At 43.9% G+C, this 16,023-nt stretch overlaps 1 protein-coding gene and 1 long non-coding RNA gene across 4 annotated transcripts in view; one reads left to right on the top strand and one right to left on the bottom strand.

Moving 5' to 3' along the window:
* LOC146980736 (uncharacterized) overlaps window positions 1-16,023 on the top strand; it is a 63,780-nt gene that overhangs the window by 15,072 nt on the left and 32,685 nt on the right. The gene's annotated exons all lie outside the window — the stretch shown is intronic.
* The window catches only part of LOC146980738 (phosphoinositide 3-kinase adapter protein 1-like), a 19,062-nt gene continuing 6,373 nt past the window's right edge, over window positions 3,335-16,023 (bottom strand). The window contains exons 3-15 of the mRNA XM_085787926.1: window positions 13,854-14,083; window positions 13,481-13,625; window positions 13,235-13,377; window positions 13,005-13,137; window positions 12,405-12,862; window positions 12,246-12,345; window positions 12,092-12,154; window positions 11,739-11,990; window positions 11,574-11,630; window positions 10,129-10,322; window positions 9,958-10,030; window positions 3,551-3,690; window positions 3,335-3,364 (exon numbers count right to left, since the gene is read on the bottom strand). Of these exons, the coding sequence (XP_085644052.1) occupies window positions 3,335-3,364; window positions 3,551-3,690; window positions 9,958-10,030; window positions 10,129-10,322; window positions 11,574-11,630; window positions 11,739-11,990; window positions 12,092-12,154; window positions 12,246-12,345; window positions 12,405-12,862; window positions 13,005-13,137; window positions 13,235-13,377; window positions 13,481-13,625; window positions 13,854-14,083 (2,018 nt within the window). The remainder of the gene's footprint in view (window positions 3,365-3,550; window positions 3,691-9,957; window positions 10,031-10,128; window positions 10,323-11,573; window positions 11,631-11,738; window positions 11,991-12,091; window positions 12,155-12,245; window positions 12,346-12,404; window positions 12,863-13,004; window positions 13,138-13,234; window positions 13,378-13,480; window positions 13,626-13,853; window positions 14,084-16,023) is intronic.

Raw genomic sequence — 16,023 nt, 5'->3', positions numbered from 1 at the left:
GGCTGTCAGGCCGGCTTGTCGCAGAGCTCTCAGGACTGCCCGCAGGTGGCCTAGGTGGGCGGTCCAGTCTGTGCTGTGGATTATGATGTCGTCTATATAAGCGGCTGCATACTCACGATGGGGTCGGAGTACCTGGTCCATCATCCGTTGGAAGGTGGCGGGGGCCCCATGTACTCCAAAGGGCAACATGGTGTAATGGTACAGGCCTTCGGGGGTGACAAAGGCGGTCTTCTCCTTGGCCCAGTTGGTGAGGGGGACTTGCCAGTAACCTTTGGTGAGGTCAAGAGTTGACACAAAAAGACTGGGGCCTAATCGTTCAATCAACTCATCGACCCGAGGCATAGGATAAGCATCAAACTTAGAGATTTCATTCAGTCTTCTAAAATCATTGCAGAACCTATCTGAGCCATCAGGTTTAGGAACGAGTACAATTGGACTGGACCAGGCACTATGTGATTCTTCAATGACCCCCATCTCCAACATTCTCTTTACCTCTTCTCGAAGGCTCTGCCTCTTAGCTTCGGGGATGCGATAGGGCCGCAGCCTCACCTTTTTTCCTGGCTCGGTGATTATGTCATGTTGGATCACATCCGTACGTCCAGGCAGGTGAGAGAACACATCTTGAAACTGGCTCGTCAGTTCAACCAGGTCTTGGCGGTGGGACGGTGCCAGCTGAGGGCCGAAGGGTACCTGTGCATTCAAACTGGACATTTTAACAGTCAAGGCGGGCGCCGGGGCCGCATCAGTGGTATGCCACTTCTTCAGAAGATTAACATGATAAACCTGACAAGATTTTCTCCTCCCCGGTTGCCTCACCTTATAGTTGACCTCACCCACCTTCTCCATGACCTCATAGGGCCCGTGCCACTTGGCCAGGAACTTGCATTCTGTGGTCGGGATGAGGACCAGGACCAACTCGCCAGGCCTGAACTCTCGGATGTGGGCTTTCCTGTTGTAGACTTTGGCTTGGGCTTGCTGGGCTTGCTGCATATGCCCCCTAACAAGGGACCAAACCATGCTCATCCGGTCCTTCATCTGGTCAACATACTCAATGATAGAGCGGTGGGGAGATGGTTGTTGTTCCCAGGCTTCCTTGGCCAGGTCCAGCATGCCCCGTGGCCTCCGTCCGTACAGCAGCTCGAACGGTGAAAACCCTGTGGACGCCTGTGGGACTTCTCGGATGGCAAACAAGACAAAGGGGATTAGTTGGTCCCAGTTTTTCCCATCCACATCAATGATCTTTCTCAGCATTTGTTTGAGAGTTTTATTGAACCGTTCGACAAGACCATCTGTCTGTGGATGGTAAACAGACGTCCTTAACTGGCTCACCTTCAACAGCTTGCACATCTCCTTCATTACTCTTGACATGAAGCAGCTTCCCTGGTCGGTGAGGACCTCTTTGACAATGCCCACTCGACTAAACAGTAGGAACAGCTCACGAGCCACAGCCTTAGTCGTAGCTGCCCGTAGGGGAATAGCCTCGGGATAGTGAGTGGCATAGTCAAGGAGGACCAGGATATACCGATGTCCCCTGCTGGATTTAGGGAGGGGACCCACAATATCCATGGCCACTCTCTGGAAGGGCGTGTCAATAATGGGTAAAGGGATCAAAGGGTTCTGATAGTTTACCTTTGGGGCTGTCTTCTGGCATTCTGCACAGCTTCTGCAATAATCCTGGACAGCCCTCTTCACCCCAGGCCAGTAGAAGCGGCCCAGGATTCTCTCGTACGTTTTTTCTACTCCCAGATGTGCCCCTAATAGGTGTGAATGAGCTAGGTACAACACTTTGGGTACATAGCATTTTGGGACCAACAACTGTTCAACAATGAGTTCTCCCTTTTTAACCACCCTGTACAAGAGCCCATTTTTTTACCATAAAATGTGGAAAGATGATTGCACTCACCCCTTCAACTCGGTTGCCCTCAACTTCAACCAGGTTCCTTCGGGCTTGTTCCAAGTTGGGGTCCTCTAACTGGGCAGTTCCAAACTGCCCTGGGTGGGGCCTCCTTTCCTCCTCTACAATGGGGAATTCAGAAAACGCCTCTGAAAACATGTCGTCTGATGAGGCTTCTTCGGGTTCAGTGTTCAGTGGGGCGGCAGTGGCTCAGGCAGTAGAGCGGGTCGTCCAATAATCAGAGGGTTGGCGGTTCGAATCCCGCTCTCTCCCAGTCTCTGTCGTAGTGTCCTTGGGCAAGACACCTAACCCAACTTGCCTTGTGTGCATGCGTATGAATGATCATGGTGGTGGTCGGAGGGGCCGTTTGGCGCGAAATGGCAGCCACGCTTCCGTCAGTCTGCCCCAGGGCAGCTGTGGCTACACACGTAGTTTACCACCACCGGTATGAATGTGTATGAATGAATAATGGTTACTGTACGCGCTTTGGGTATCGGGTAACGGTAGAAAAGCGCTATATAAATGTAATCCATTACTATTATTATTATTATTCCTGGCCCCTACCGGTTCAGCTGGTCCCTGAACGTCTTCACTGGTCTCCTCCCCAGAGGAGCCGGGGAGCCCAGCTGCACAGACAGGCCGGGGCCTCGCTTTCCCGCTGCCCCGGGGTTTCTTCCTCGGGTTGGTTGGCCCCCATAAACGCCAAAATATGGGGTAGTCTCTCCCGATGAGTACAGGGACTGGCAGGTTTTTCACCAACCCTGTGATCAACTCAAAGGTGGTCAACGTGGCTACCTGGGGGCGTACGGGGGCCGTCTGGTCGTAGGCCCAGGCATGGAACCGCTGAGCCCTTGTTGGGATGTTGTGGCCCAAATGGGCCAAAATGGTCGTTTTCAGCAGGTCATAGTTGTTGACGTCCCGGGGAGGAAGGTCCTGACAGGCCCGTTGAGCTTCCCCCGTTAGGAAAGGCGCCAGGATGCCAGCCCACTCTGCCCTGGGCCACCTCTCTCTCTCTGCTGTCCTCTCAAATACCTCAAGGTAAGCTTCAATATCATCTTCTGCACTTTGTTTTGTTAGCACTTTACTGGGTCCCACTGGCCTCTCTGGTTTCACCAAGTGTTTTCCCAACACAGTGAATGCATCCTGCAAGGCTTTAAGGCTATGGGCCTGTTGGGCTTGGGTTTGGATGAGCTGGGTCAGGGCCTCCTCCATCTGAAGTCTATTTTATAGTGAATCTGTAGCGATGGATCACACTGCCCGCATTCTCCACCAAATGTGGCAACCCAGGGGAGAATGCAACAAGATTCACATAAAATAGGCTCCAAGACAGATGAGGCAAAATCAAAAAGTCTTTAATAGACAAGTTAGAGGGAGGGAGAAGGGCACAGGTTTAAAGGTAAACTAAGGTTTCTTCCCGGCTGGGGCGTTTGTCCTCAGGTTTCAGTCCGGGGTCTCCAACATAACAGGCTCCTGGATAGGGCAGAGAGAGGGAGAGAGGTGAGGCAGGAGTTACTTGCCACGGGGTCCAAGGGCTACTCTAACAGTCCCACGTCTCTGGCTCCTGGCTGTCTGACGTCTGTTGCCTGTCGTTCCTCCTGGTCGAAGAGCAGCCAGATTGAGTGGGAGAGCAGGGAGTAAATCTTCTCCCCTGATTACCTGATGGGCTGCAGGTGTGTCCAGTGCCAGCTTCCCAGTGGCTGCACCACCTCCACTGGGTAGAACACACCCCCTGCTACCTCCCCTAACCGGAGCCTGGGGCTTCTCCCCGGTCGGGTTGGGCCTGTGGCTTCTCCTGGCTTGCCACAACGCGCACACACGCACGCACACACACAGTTATCCACAATGAAAGAGGTAGACAGATAGGCCTACATACATGCAGCGCGCAGGAACACGCTCAAATTAATTTCTACTGTCTGTCTCCACTCTGTTCTGACTCCGTTGCCAACAATCAGAGCATTTCCACCGTGTGCGCTGCAGTGTGTCTTGATACATCAAACGGAGCTAAAACGCACCAGAGTCTTTTATATGATTTTTTTCATATTTATTCATGCATATGAAAAAGAATGCATTCATGTATTCATTCTAGTGCTGCCAAATGATTAAAATTTGAATCGCGATTAATCTAAAAATTTCCTGAGTTAATTGCTATTAATCACATCTTTTCCTTTTTTGCGTCAAATAACAGCAATATGGATGGGAAGCATAAGCAACATCCAGAATACTGGTGGTATTTAAAAACTAGAAAATTTCCTCTCGGGAAATTTTGAAAGGCCCACGGGGCTACTGCCGGTTTTGCCATCTCTGTCCATGGGCGTGGTAGTGGGGGGAAAAGTGGACCTGACTACCCAGGGCCCGAGTAGAGAGAGGGGCCCATGAAAATCCTGATTTTTTTTTTTTTTTTTTTTTTTTTTTGTGTGATGTTTTTATTTCGAATGAATTGGGCCCTCCAATTAATTGGTGTCATAATTTATTTCAAATATATTGATAACATCAAATGAGAGAATGAACTTAATGTCACAGTTCTCCCAACATATTAGACATTCTGGGGCCCCCCTCTTGGAGATGCAAAATGGTTTAGTCCGCCCAACAGCGACCGGCAACCTTTACAGTCTATGCCGGCAACAAGTGTAAGGTCAGACAGTGCGCCCAGATCAGAGACCTGTGTGCAGGACATCATGCTGCCCAAAAAACATAAATCGGGCTATCAGAAAAAGAAAGAGAGGAAACAAAAAGAAAGACGGCAGAACGAGGGGAGGCAGCTGCTGACTGCTTTCTTTCCCAAAGGTGAACCAAGTTAGCTTGTCATGCAAAGTCCAATTAAAGTTAACATAGTCCACTCCAGACAGCTGCTGCTTATATTTGTATGCTCACGTGAAGTCTTTAGCTTAGCTAGCTGCCAACCAGGCTGCTTGCGGCTGTAAGTATAAAGAATTACAGGCCAGCTAACGTTAGTTGTCAATATTAACCAGTTTCAGAAACAGAGAGTGGCGCAGCCGCAGCAGCTGGAGCAGCAGAAGCAGCAGTGGTCAGTCCTGGCAGCTCTTCTGAAGATGAGATTAGAGATGAGCAAAGACAAGGTGAGATCGTTGTTCAAGTATTCAAAGGCGAGCTCCCCCCTCCGACCCCCCCTTACGTTGGTATATTGGTTCGCGAGGTGGAGAGAGAGAAAGAGAGAGAGTGGTGCTGACTGGTAGAATTGCTGTCTAAATATGAGTTGTTTACCTGAAGTTTAAAGTAAGTTAGCCTTTTGGTTCAGTGTGTGTGCTATAGCATTTTGTCTACTAACACAGCAGAGCTGAAAGTGAAACTCCGTGCTGAGATTTAATGAATGATCCATCTAGCAATATTGCTGCTGCATATCAACATGTAAATAACATACCAATATCACTGTAGGCTCAAGTGCACACTAGTAATATATTAATTGAGCAATAACGCAATTTATTATTTTTGTCTGGTAAAAAGCCTTAGCATTGCGGTGCAGTGCTGTGCTTAAAAGCTATTGTCAATGTTCAATAAATTCATGATGTTACCAAAGCCAATGAATAATCATGTTAAATAACTGTGATCTCACTATCAATCAAAAATGATTGTGATTCTGATTTTTGCCACAGATAGATAGATAGAGAGAGAAAGAGATAGGTCTGGGTGGTGAGAACATAGAAAAACAATTAGCTATTCTTCTCAATCTGGCTGAAAAAATGGCTTAAAACATTTTTTTTGCCTCTGCAACTTATTGAGCATGATGAATACTGTGTGTGATAGCAAATAATTATTGATTTGATTCTGAGTGTACAGTTGTCTCTTGTTCTCCTGTTCAAGAATGAATGTTTTACATCAAAATTTGCACTAGTGTCATGGATCAAAATGTTAGTACACAAACCAGATGTAGCCTAATGTTTTAGGTATTTGAGCACAAGTAGGCCAAATGCATCAATTCAGAACCACTCATCAATATAATCTGATCTGATTGTAGTTGATTGTAGTAGATTGTATAAATACACCCCCCCCCCCCCCCTTTTTTTTTTTCTCTCACGCGCCTCGCGGGCATGGATAGGGGCCCACTGACATTGAGAGTGTACAGGGCCCAGAATTTGGTGCTACACCCCTGTCTCTGTCAACATGGGAATCAAACCCACGATCTTAAGGTCAAGACAGAGCTGATCAGACAGACACATGATCATCTTTCTATAAGCACTGATATGGAGGAGCTGTAACCACATTAGGTTACGTGTGTGTGTGTGTGTGTGTGTGTGTGTGTGTGTGTGTGTGTGTGTGTGTGTGTGTGTGTGTGTGTGTGTGTGTGTGACTATGAGCTGCATCCTGTGTCAGTCTGATTTAGCTGTGTCTGTGTTTATAAACATTTAAACGAGCGCCAGGTGGATTGTTTATGAAGTTAACGAGCTCTGGCCTGAGGATCACAGAGGTTACCACGGCGATAGGGGCCCCCCCAGGCTGAGACAGACAGAAACGTGGAGAAAAAGAGCCATTTTCTGCCTCTGCACCGGTCTCACATTTAGGCTTAGCGTGAGAAAACGGTAACTCCTATCAGAACAAAACACAGATCACATTGCTCTAAGGACTTACTGAAAATTTTGGTACGATTTGGTGTTTCTACAGTAAATATTTTGGAGAGGATGGCAGTTTTAAAACATCAGGCCGTTCTGCTTCTCTCAGAAAATATTTGTATTGGAGTCAATGAGGAGCAGAGACAGACGTGGCCGCACTAAGAGGCTCCGAGTTTAAATTCTGTAAGTCTCTCTGATATTTTGAGCAGATGATGAGTGACAGAACAAGTTTGTCTACAAATTCTGAAAAAATTATGTGTGTGGAGTGCAAATTGTGGCCGTTTGGAGTTTGGAAAGAGAAAAAATCTGGAGTTTTTCTGGCATCTCTCCCACTCTAACCGATGATGTCACGCACTCTGACACGAACATTCCGTGCAATACACACCAATTATAATCTCATAATTTCTCCAAAAATGATCATGGTCATTGATCAGGGATTGATCAAAAACTATATGACCTATCAAAACGTGGAGTAATACGACAATAAACAAGACTTGTGTCTACTGTTTAAAGTTTAAATGGAGTCTCTAGGTGAAAGTATGCCTGAGCAGTAGACGTTTGTTAAACTCCAATGATTGGTCTTTTTCGCTCTTTTTTTTTGCCTGTCCCATTGACTCTTTGAGTTGCAGGACTAGTAGCGAACCGAAAGTTGGCCGGAAGTGGAAAAATAACTAGAAACAGCATTTCCTAACGGAACATGTGTGTGAATGCTGAAACCCAATGCTGAACCATGCTGAATTAGCAGAATAAATTGACAAAGACATGCGGAATGGCATACAAGAAACATGTCCATGGAAGGAATTGAACCCACAACTTCATGAGTGGTAACCTAACACACTAACCATATGGCCACAGAAAACCTGAGTTACAATGAGCTTTATACTATGAGGAATCAAAGACTGTCCAATGACAGCTGAATAATTGGAATCAAAAGTCAAGCAATGATGTGAAATGACTAAAGCAGGAATCGAACCCATGACCTTATGATCATTAAGCCTTTACTCTGCCACTCGGCTACAGAGAGCACACTGCTTTCAAGACTGTTGTCATTCATTGTAATGTGATGATGTGCTGCAAACTGGTATGAGTAATCAAGGAGATAACAAACACCTGTAACCAATTGAAGGCGGTGGAGGAGAGCAGAATTCAACATAACATAACAAGAGTTCTTCCCTTGGATTCGAACCAGTGACTTTGGGGTTGACAAGCGGCCACCCTGCCCCCTACACTACAGTGGAGTTGTGGAGAAGAGAGGTTGAGACTTTGATGAATGTGAGATTTTTCAATGATGCTTAAAAAAAAAAGTAAGGAAAGTGCAGAAATTAGCCACACCAAGCAAGAAGAGGACTTTTTTGTGACCTGTGACTATTTTTTGGTGAATTAAAATGAATTAAAAAGCACTTAACAGCAAGTTACAAAGTTGAGCTCCTTCTCCTGCTGCTGTGAAAAAAATGCATTGGGCTGAATGAGAGCAGAGAGCTCCCTGGCTGCATTAAAAACATTTTTTTAAATTATTATCTAAGTCTCTTTGCATTTTTGACGGCATTGTGAGACAGAAGAATAAGCGTGGCTACAAACTGTTTCCAAAATCATGAGTGTAGAGTGTCATTTGTAGCTTTGCTGGCAGTTTCAGAAGAAAAGTTCCAGTCGCTTTTTTGGATCTCCTGCACTCTACGATGACGTCACCCACTCTGACCCAACCCCATACACACTCATTGAAAAGTGTGAAATTTGTCAGAAATCCTCATGTGCTTTTAAAGGATTTATCTCAAAAACGGTACAAGCTATGAAAAAGTTGTACATACAGGATGAATACATTAGAAGTTTGTCTACAGCTCAGAATTTGAATGAAGTCTCTAGCTGAAAGTATGTGTACGCTTTAAAGGCTGAAAGAAGTAAGAAGATTTGAAGAGTTTCAAGACTGTTCCAATGCATTCTCTATGGGGGAAAAAAATCAGAAATAGTTGAATATTGCAAAAAGTATGAATAGCTGAAAAGAGAAAAGTCATAGCACACCTGTCCCGAAAAGGCTGAACATTTTGATGTGAGAATTGTTGAAATAGCACAAAGTATGAAGGACTAGTTAAGTGTCAAAAGTATAAAGAAAATGGCCGAACAGAAGAACAATAGTGTGAATGCTTCCAGCATTCACACTAATAATAAAAACTAGAAAATTTCCTCTCGGGAAATTTTGAAAGGCCCACGGGGCTACTGCCGGTTTTGCCATCTCTGTCAACATGGGAATCAAACCCACAATCTTAAGGTCAAGACAGAGCTGATCAGACAGACACATGATCATCTTTCTATAAGCACTGATATGGAGGAGCTGTAACCACATTAGGTTACCTGTGTGTGTGTGTGTGTGTGTGTGTGTGTGTGTGTGTGTGTGTGTGTGTGTGTGTGTGTGTGTGTGTGTACTGTAATCACATGAAGCTGGTTCTAGAGTCTCTGTGTGTGTGTGTGTGTGTGTCTGACTATGAGCTGCATCCTGTGTCAGTCTGATGTAGCTGTGTCTGTGTTTATAAACATTTAAACGAGCGCCAGGTGGATTGTTTATGAAGTTAACGAGCTCTGGCCTGAGGATCACAGAGGTTACCACGGCGATAGGGGCCCCCCCAGGCTGAGACAGACAGAAACGTGGAGAAAAAGAGCGGTTTTCTGCCTCTGCACCGGTCTCACATTTAGGCTTAGGGTGAGAAAACGGTAACTCCTATCAGAACGAAACACAGATCACATTGCTCTAAGGACTTACTGAAAATTTTGGTACGATTTGGTGTTTCTACAGTAAATATTTTGGAGAGGATGGCAGTTTTAAAACATCAGGCCGTTCTGCTTCTCTCAGAAAATATTTGTATTGGAGTCAATGAGGAGCAGAGACAGACGTGGCCGCACTAAGAGGCTCCGAGTTTAAATTCTGTAAGTCTCTCTGATATGTTGAGCACATGATGAGTGACAGAACAAGTTTGTCTACAAATTCTGAAAAAATTATGTGTGTGGAGTGTAAATTGTGGCCGTTTGGAGTTTGGAAAGAGAAAAAATCTGGAGTTTTTCTGGCATCTCTCCCACTCTAACCGATGATGTCACGCGCTCTGACACGAACATTCCGTGCAATACACAACCATTATAATCTCATAATTTCTCCAAAAATGATCATGGTCATTGAACAGGGATTGATCAAAAACTATATGACCTATCAAAACGTGGAGTAATACGACAATACACAAGACTTGTGTCTACTATTTAAAGTTTAAATGGAGTCTCTAGGTGAAAGTATGCCTGAGCAGTAGACGTTTGTTAAACTCCAATGATTGGTCTTTTTCGCTCTTTTTTTCCCGCCCGTCCCATTGACCAGTGCCCGGTGCGATTGCCCGTGGCCCTAACTAGGAAAAAATCCACACAATAACAGTAGTGCCCGGGCTTCGCACTGGTCCCTGCAGCTATTTCATAGCTGTTGGGACCAGTGCCCGGTGCGATTGCCCGTGGCCCTAATTATTCTACCGAGCTCCTTTCCTGTCTTCTCTCTCTCTTTGTGACGCCTGGTGATGCTGTCTCGTAGTTTCTTCAGATTTTCCTGCAGGAAAAAAAACAGCACGTCACATCAGATGTATTCATTCACCATGTAATAAGCCAATAATTTAAGTTATGTAAGTTCCTGTAATTGACCTATACCTGCTGATAGCGTATGGAACTTGACCTCCGTTCATGGTCAAACTGCCAGGCCTTGATCTCCTGGACGGCCTCATCCACAGTAATCTCCCCCACTTTCACTCTCTCCTGCAGAGATATGAGCTGCCTCTGCCCAGGGGTCTTCATCCCAGCATAGGGGTCATGGACAGGTGTTGGTGCCTCCACCACAGGCCGAGCTGGAGGAGAGAAAAACATGTCAAATTTAATGAAATCCTCCACAATCCATTGTTCCGTACCAAGTGAAAACATAAAAAACCTTTTTGGGAGGGGTTAATGCAAAACCTTCAAGATGTACACCCAGTTTTTATAGGGAAAGCAGATACAGAGGAAGAACTAAGTTCACTGGTTGAGTCAAACTAACTGATTAAAAAACACTGATGAAGGAAGGACGTTAATATGTATAATTAGCAGAATAATCTCAGAACATGAATAAAACATGTTGGAACACAAAAATACTTTTAAAACCGGTCACTTTGGCACTGTGGAAGCCAGTCATGGCATCATAAGAGCAGGACAACATGTCAATTTCATTTTAACATAACCCTAAAAATGGAAGTACCCAGAATCTTTATTTCAACCATAGAAACTCTGCAGAAGAACTATTCTAGCTTTGATATGGTAAATGGTTTTTATGTCCTGTCCTGTTTTTATGTTGTGTGAATCTGGCCTCTATTGATTGTTTCAGGGAGATCATAACGGTCAAACTTCACCAATAAGTGGCTATTAATCCACCACCTCCCTCTATTTCCCTCTGTCAGGAGACTCTGTAGAACCATCATCCGCTGACAATAACACAAAATTCAAGTTGCCTGCCCCTGACCTGCGCTGCATCATGTACACTGTGATTAAGTTAATTTGACTGCTACTTTAGACTTAGGGATCAGCTGATTCACTGTAGAGGGTTTGTAAGAGCATGAAGATGATATTAGAGACTCATAAAACATTTCTACTGACAACAAACATCTTGTCAAGGCAGAGAAGGTACAACATTTATAATGGCTTTATCCCATTTAAGCCTGTGTTTTCCCCGACTGCACTTCTTCTGCTGTGACAAGTGAAAATGCTTTTCTCTCAGAGACTAGGCTAAAAATGCCTCAACACACAATTAGCTCTAACCTCTTTATTCGACCTGTTTGATGTGCATGCATGTATGTGACAGCAATAATAGCACAAAGGCAGCATTGGTCATGTATGGGTAATTTGACAAGAGTCATGTTTTAAAGGTTGATGCTATGCATAGTGATGACTGTTATCACACACTGGTGAATAAGCATACCTAAATATCAAGAGATAATATCAAATAAGACTGTGAAGCTACTGTCCTCAAACACTTGCTTTTCAATATGATAAAGTTATAGGCAGGCAAAAAATATTTGGTAAATATTTCACACAGACTACAGTAGATTATTAGCAAGATTCATTTTTACCTGCAGGATATCCCATGTCCATCATTTTACTCTGGGATGTACCTTTATCTGAAAATACTGTCAAAAACATCAAGTTATCTATTTTTGCCAGGAGTTTTATGAAAAAGAAAAAATACATGTGTGAAGAAAATATTTTAGGTAAAATAAAAAGAAATTGCAGAATACCTCTAGAAATGTAGGTCATTGACCTTTCAGACTCAGACTCAGCCTCAGATCTGGGGATAGGGGCTGGTGGACGGTTTATAATCACTGGGTCGTAGCTAGTGTTCGGATCCACAGTGTCATAGATGTCCTCTGGACAGATGTTGTATGGATCCTCTTCTTCAATTTGATCTAAGTCATTCTGATCATTCCTTTCCTCTTCTTCATTTCTGTGGTACCTATCGTTGTCCAGGACTACATTGTCGTGAGGTTTTGCTGGAGGATAAAGCATAATCACATATTATTACTGTAATACACTTTACATACACAATGTTTCAGTTTAAGGTGATTCATTTTGAAGTTGTTCAGATGTCTACCTTGGAAAAACCTCCGAAGCATGGCCTCCTCGGGGTTCTCATCCACTGCACTCATCACCTCATCTGATAAAACACCACAGTGGTCATCAGTAAAATCCTAACCACCACCATCATTGTTAAATCCAATACATTAAATCATATGAACTAATCTTACATAGGTCCTCTTCACAATCAGGGTCGATCCCCAGCATGGACTCATAGATGTCCTCTGAACAACCTGAGAACTTCATCATGATATCTTCAGAGGCTGTCTCCTAGATTTGTTTGAACAGGAAACAAACAATGAGTGTTCCCAAGAGGGATGCAAATATTGCATGTGGCACCTCAAGATTTTACTGCACATCCTGATGCCATGTGGTACGACACACATCATCAGAGAAATACAGTACTTTGAGTTGAGATACAGAGGCTCGTAACCCCACAGGCTTGACATGGTGATGGTGAAGACATCAGTGTTGGTAGAACAAAAGGAGGGTGCACATTTGGACTCAGCCTCACTGCCAGAGGAAAATATCCAACACTTTGTAGGTTGCCACAAAATAAAATAAGAAAAGGTTTTTATCAGTTGACTTACAACAAATTCATCAATGAACTGTCTTAGATCAGAGAAGCCACTCTTCTCTGCCAGCGTGTTTGGGTAGTCTCCGTACTTATTCATTACACTGTAAGCCTGTAGGGCTCCGGGACACTTTAGGAGAATGGTGGTCAGCTTCTTCAGTCCGCATTTAGCAGCAAAGTGGAGCAGCGTGGGAAGCTCCTCATTACGCTGATCTGTATGAAGCATGAAAAGCAATCAGATACAAATATTCAAATGACTGTATGTTGACCCTGACCCTCTAAAAGATGCTTTTACTTTCTGTAATTTTATTGTAAAAGGTCAAACAGGCACTAATGCTGTTCAGACTGAACTCACATGCTGCCATATTTTCTTCTTCAATTTGCTTGATTCCAAACAGCTGAAGACTGGTTGCAGGCATCTTCTCTTTTAACGACTCAGACAGCATGCTGTCTACCGATTCTGTTGCATTGGATGACAAGTTGAAGGCCTGGAAGTAAAAAAAATAAAGAAAAAGTTGCACAATTAGAGAAACTGTTTAAACTGGCAAAAACAGCCAACAATGCAACACACTCATCATGTCTCACCTGGCAGATGAAGTTAACAGGATCGGTAGCATTCTCAAGACACCGACTGACTTCACCCATATTGGTATAGTAGGTAACAGGTGTCAAGCTGAAGGAGTCATGGTCAGTATGCATGGTGAGTGACACCACTCCAGCAGGCATGTCTACATGAGAACAAGAAAAATACAGAAATGCTTTCAATATCTTGCACTCAGCTAACAGTTCAGGTAACAGATGAAAGTCACATGACCCTCTGGAGATACTTGCCAGGTGCAGTAACACTGATAGTGTATTCATTCTCCACAGTGCCTGGGACCCGTTTTGAAGCTCTTCCTCCAGATGAAAACTCCACCTCTGGTACCGACTCACTGTCTACTCTCTGAGTGAGAATGATAAACAGTGTCTCCTGCTCCTTAAACAGAGAAGTAAAACAGAATTAACATAGTTTCTTGGTAATTATTTATTTTTGTTTCACTCAACAACAGTGACACAATGCAAATCCTAAATATATTGGTGTCTTTATTAAATTAAGAAAAAGCGTAAATTAATGTTAAATAACAAACTTATGACACAGAGTATCTACTTGGATGCAGCTCTGTTCTCGCTAAAATTTACTTTGATGTAATTCCTTCAGCCTTACCCCACAGAGAACTCTGTTTGGTTGAACGGTGAGGCAGGTGAGAGTGTGCGGAGGTGTGCTAATTTCCTGCCTTGCTGAAGTCTCCGTGGGCACAGACACCTCTTCAATCTGTGGGACAGTTTCTTCCTGCTCTTGTGGCACCACTTCCTCTATTGTATCAATGGTGGGATTTTCATCTAGGGCTGGTAAGATGTACACGTCGTCCAGATCTTCAGCTTCTGCTCGTTTACCTATTCATACAAAGGCAAAGACATGATCATGGGCGTGGTAGTGGGGGGAAAAGTGGACCTGACTACCCAGGGCCCGAGTAGAGAGAGGGGCCCATGAAAATCCTGATTTTTTCTTTTTTTTTTTTTTTTTTTTGTTGTGATTGTTTTTATTTCTGAATGAATTGGGCCCTCCACAATTAATTGGGTGTCATAATTTATTTCAAATATATTGATAGACAATCAAATGAGAGAATGAACCTTAATGTCACAGTTCTCCAACATATTAGAACATTCTGGGGCCCCCCTCCTTGGAGAATGGCAAAATGGTTTAGAGTCCGCCGCAACAGCGACCGGCAACGCTTTTAGCAGTCTATGCCGGCACACAAGTGTAAGGTCAGACAGTGCGACCCAGATCAGAGACCTGTGTGCATAGGAACATCATGCTGCCCAAAAAAACATTAATCGGAAGCTATCAGAAAAAGAAAGAGAGGAAACAAAAAGAAAGACGGCAGAACGAGGGGAGGCAGCTGCTGACTTGCTTTGTCTTTCCCAAAGGGTGAACCAAGTTAGCTTTGTCATGCCAAAGTCACAATTAAAGTTATACATAAGTCCACTCCCAGAACAGCTGCTGCTTATATGTGTATGCTCACGTGAAGATCATTTTAGCTTAGCTTAGCTGCCAACCAGGCTGCTTAGCAGGCTAGTAAGTATAAAGAAATTACAGGCCAGCCTAAACGTTAGGTTTGTCAATTAGTTAACCAGTTTCAGAAACAGAGAGTGGCGCAGCCGGGGCAGACAGCTGGAGCAGCAGAAGCAGCAGTGGTCCAGATCCTGGCAGCTCTTCTGAAGATGAGATTAGAGATGAGAAAAGACAAGGGGGGTTGAGATCGTTGTTCAAGTATTCAAAGGCGAGCTCCCCCCTCCGGACCCCCCCTTACGTTGGTATATTGGTTCGCGAGGTGGAGAGAGAGAAAGAAGAGCGAGTGGTGCTGAACTGGTAGAATTGCTGTCTAAATATGAGTTGTTTACACTGAAGTTTAAAGTAAGTTAGAGCCTTTAGGTTCAGTGGTGAGGTGCTTATAGCCTTTTGTCTACTAAACACAGCAGAGCTGTAAAGTGAAACTCCGTGCTGAGATATAATGAATTGATCCCTCTAGCAATATTGCTGCTGCATATCCACATGTAAATAACATACCCAATATCACTGTAGGCCTCAAGTGCACACTAGTAATATATTAATTGAGCAAAACCGCAATTTATAATATGTGTTGTCTGGTAAAAAGCCTTAGCAATTTTGCGGTGCCTGCAGTGCTTAAAAGCTATTGTCAAATTGTTCAATAAATTCATGATGTTACCAAAGCCCAATGACATAAATCATGTTAAATAACTGTGATCTACACTATCAACAATCAAAAATGATTGTGATTCTGGATTTTTTGCCACAAGATAGATAGATAGAGAGAGAAAAGAAGATAGGTCCTGGGTGGGTGAGAAACATAGAACAACAATTAGCTATTCTTCTCAATCTGGCTGAAAAATGGCTTAAAACATTTTTTTTTTGCCTATGCAACTTATAGAGCATGATGAATACTGTGTTAGATAGCAAATAATTTATTGATTTGATTTCTGAGTGTACAGTTGACTCTTGTTCTCCCTGTTCAAGAATGAATGTTTTACATCAAAATTTGCACTAGTGTCCATGGATCAAAATGTTAGTACACAAACCAGATGTAAGCCTAAAGTTGTTTAGGTATTTTGAGTACAAGTAGGCCAAATGCCTCAATTCCATAACCACGTCAACAATATAATACTGAATCAGATTATAGTTGATTGAAGTAAGATTGTATAACATACAACCCCCCCCCCCCTCCCATTTTTTTCTCTCACGCGCCTCGCGGAGCATGGATAGGTGCCCACTGACAATGAGAGTGTACAGAGGCCCAGAATTTGGTGCTACACCC

Source organism: Trachurus japonicus, chromosome 9, assembly GCF_045865225.1.
Source record: "Trachurus japonicus isolate A0001 chromosome 9, Traja_1.0".
In the NCBI taxonomy this organism is placed as follows: Eukaryota; Metazoa; Chordata; class Actinopteri; order Carangiformes; family Carangidae; genus Trachurus; species Trachurus japonicus.
Note: the sequence above shows the minus strand (reverse complement) of the source record. Positions and strands in the feature narration are given on the sequence as shown.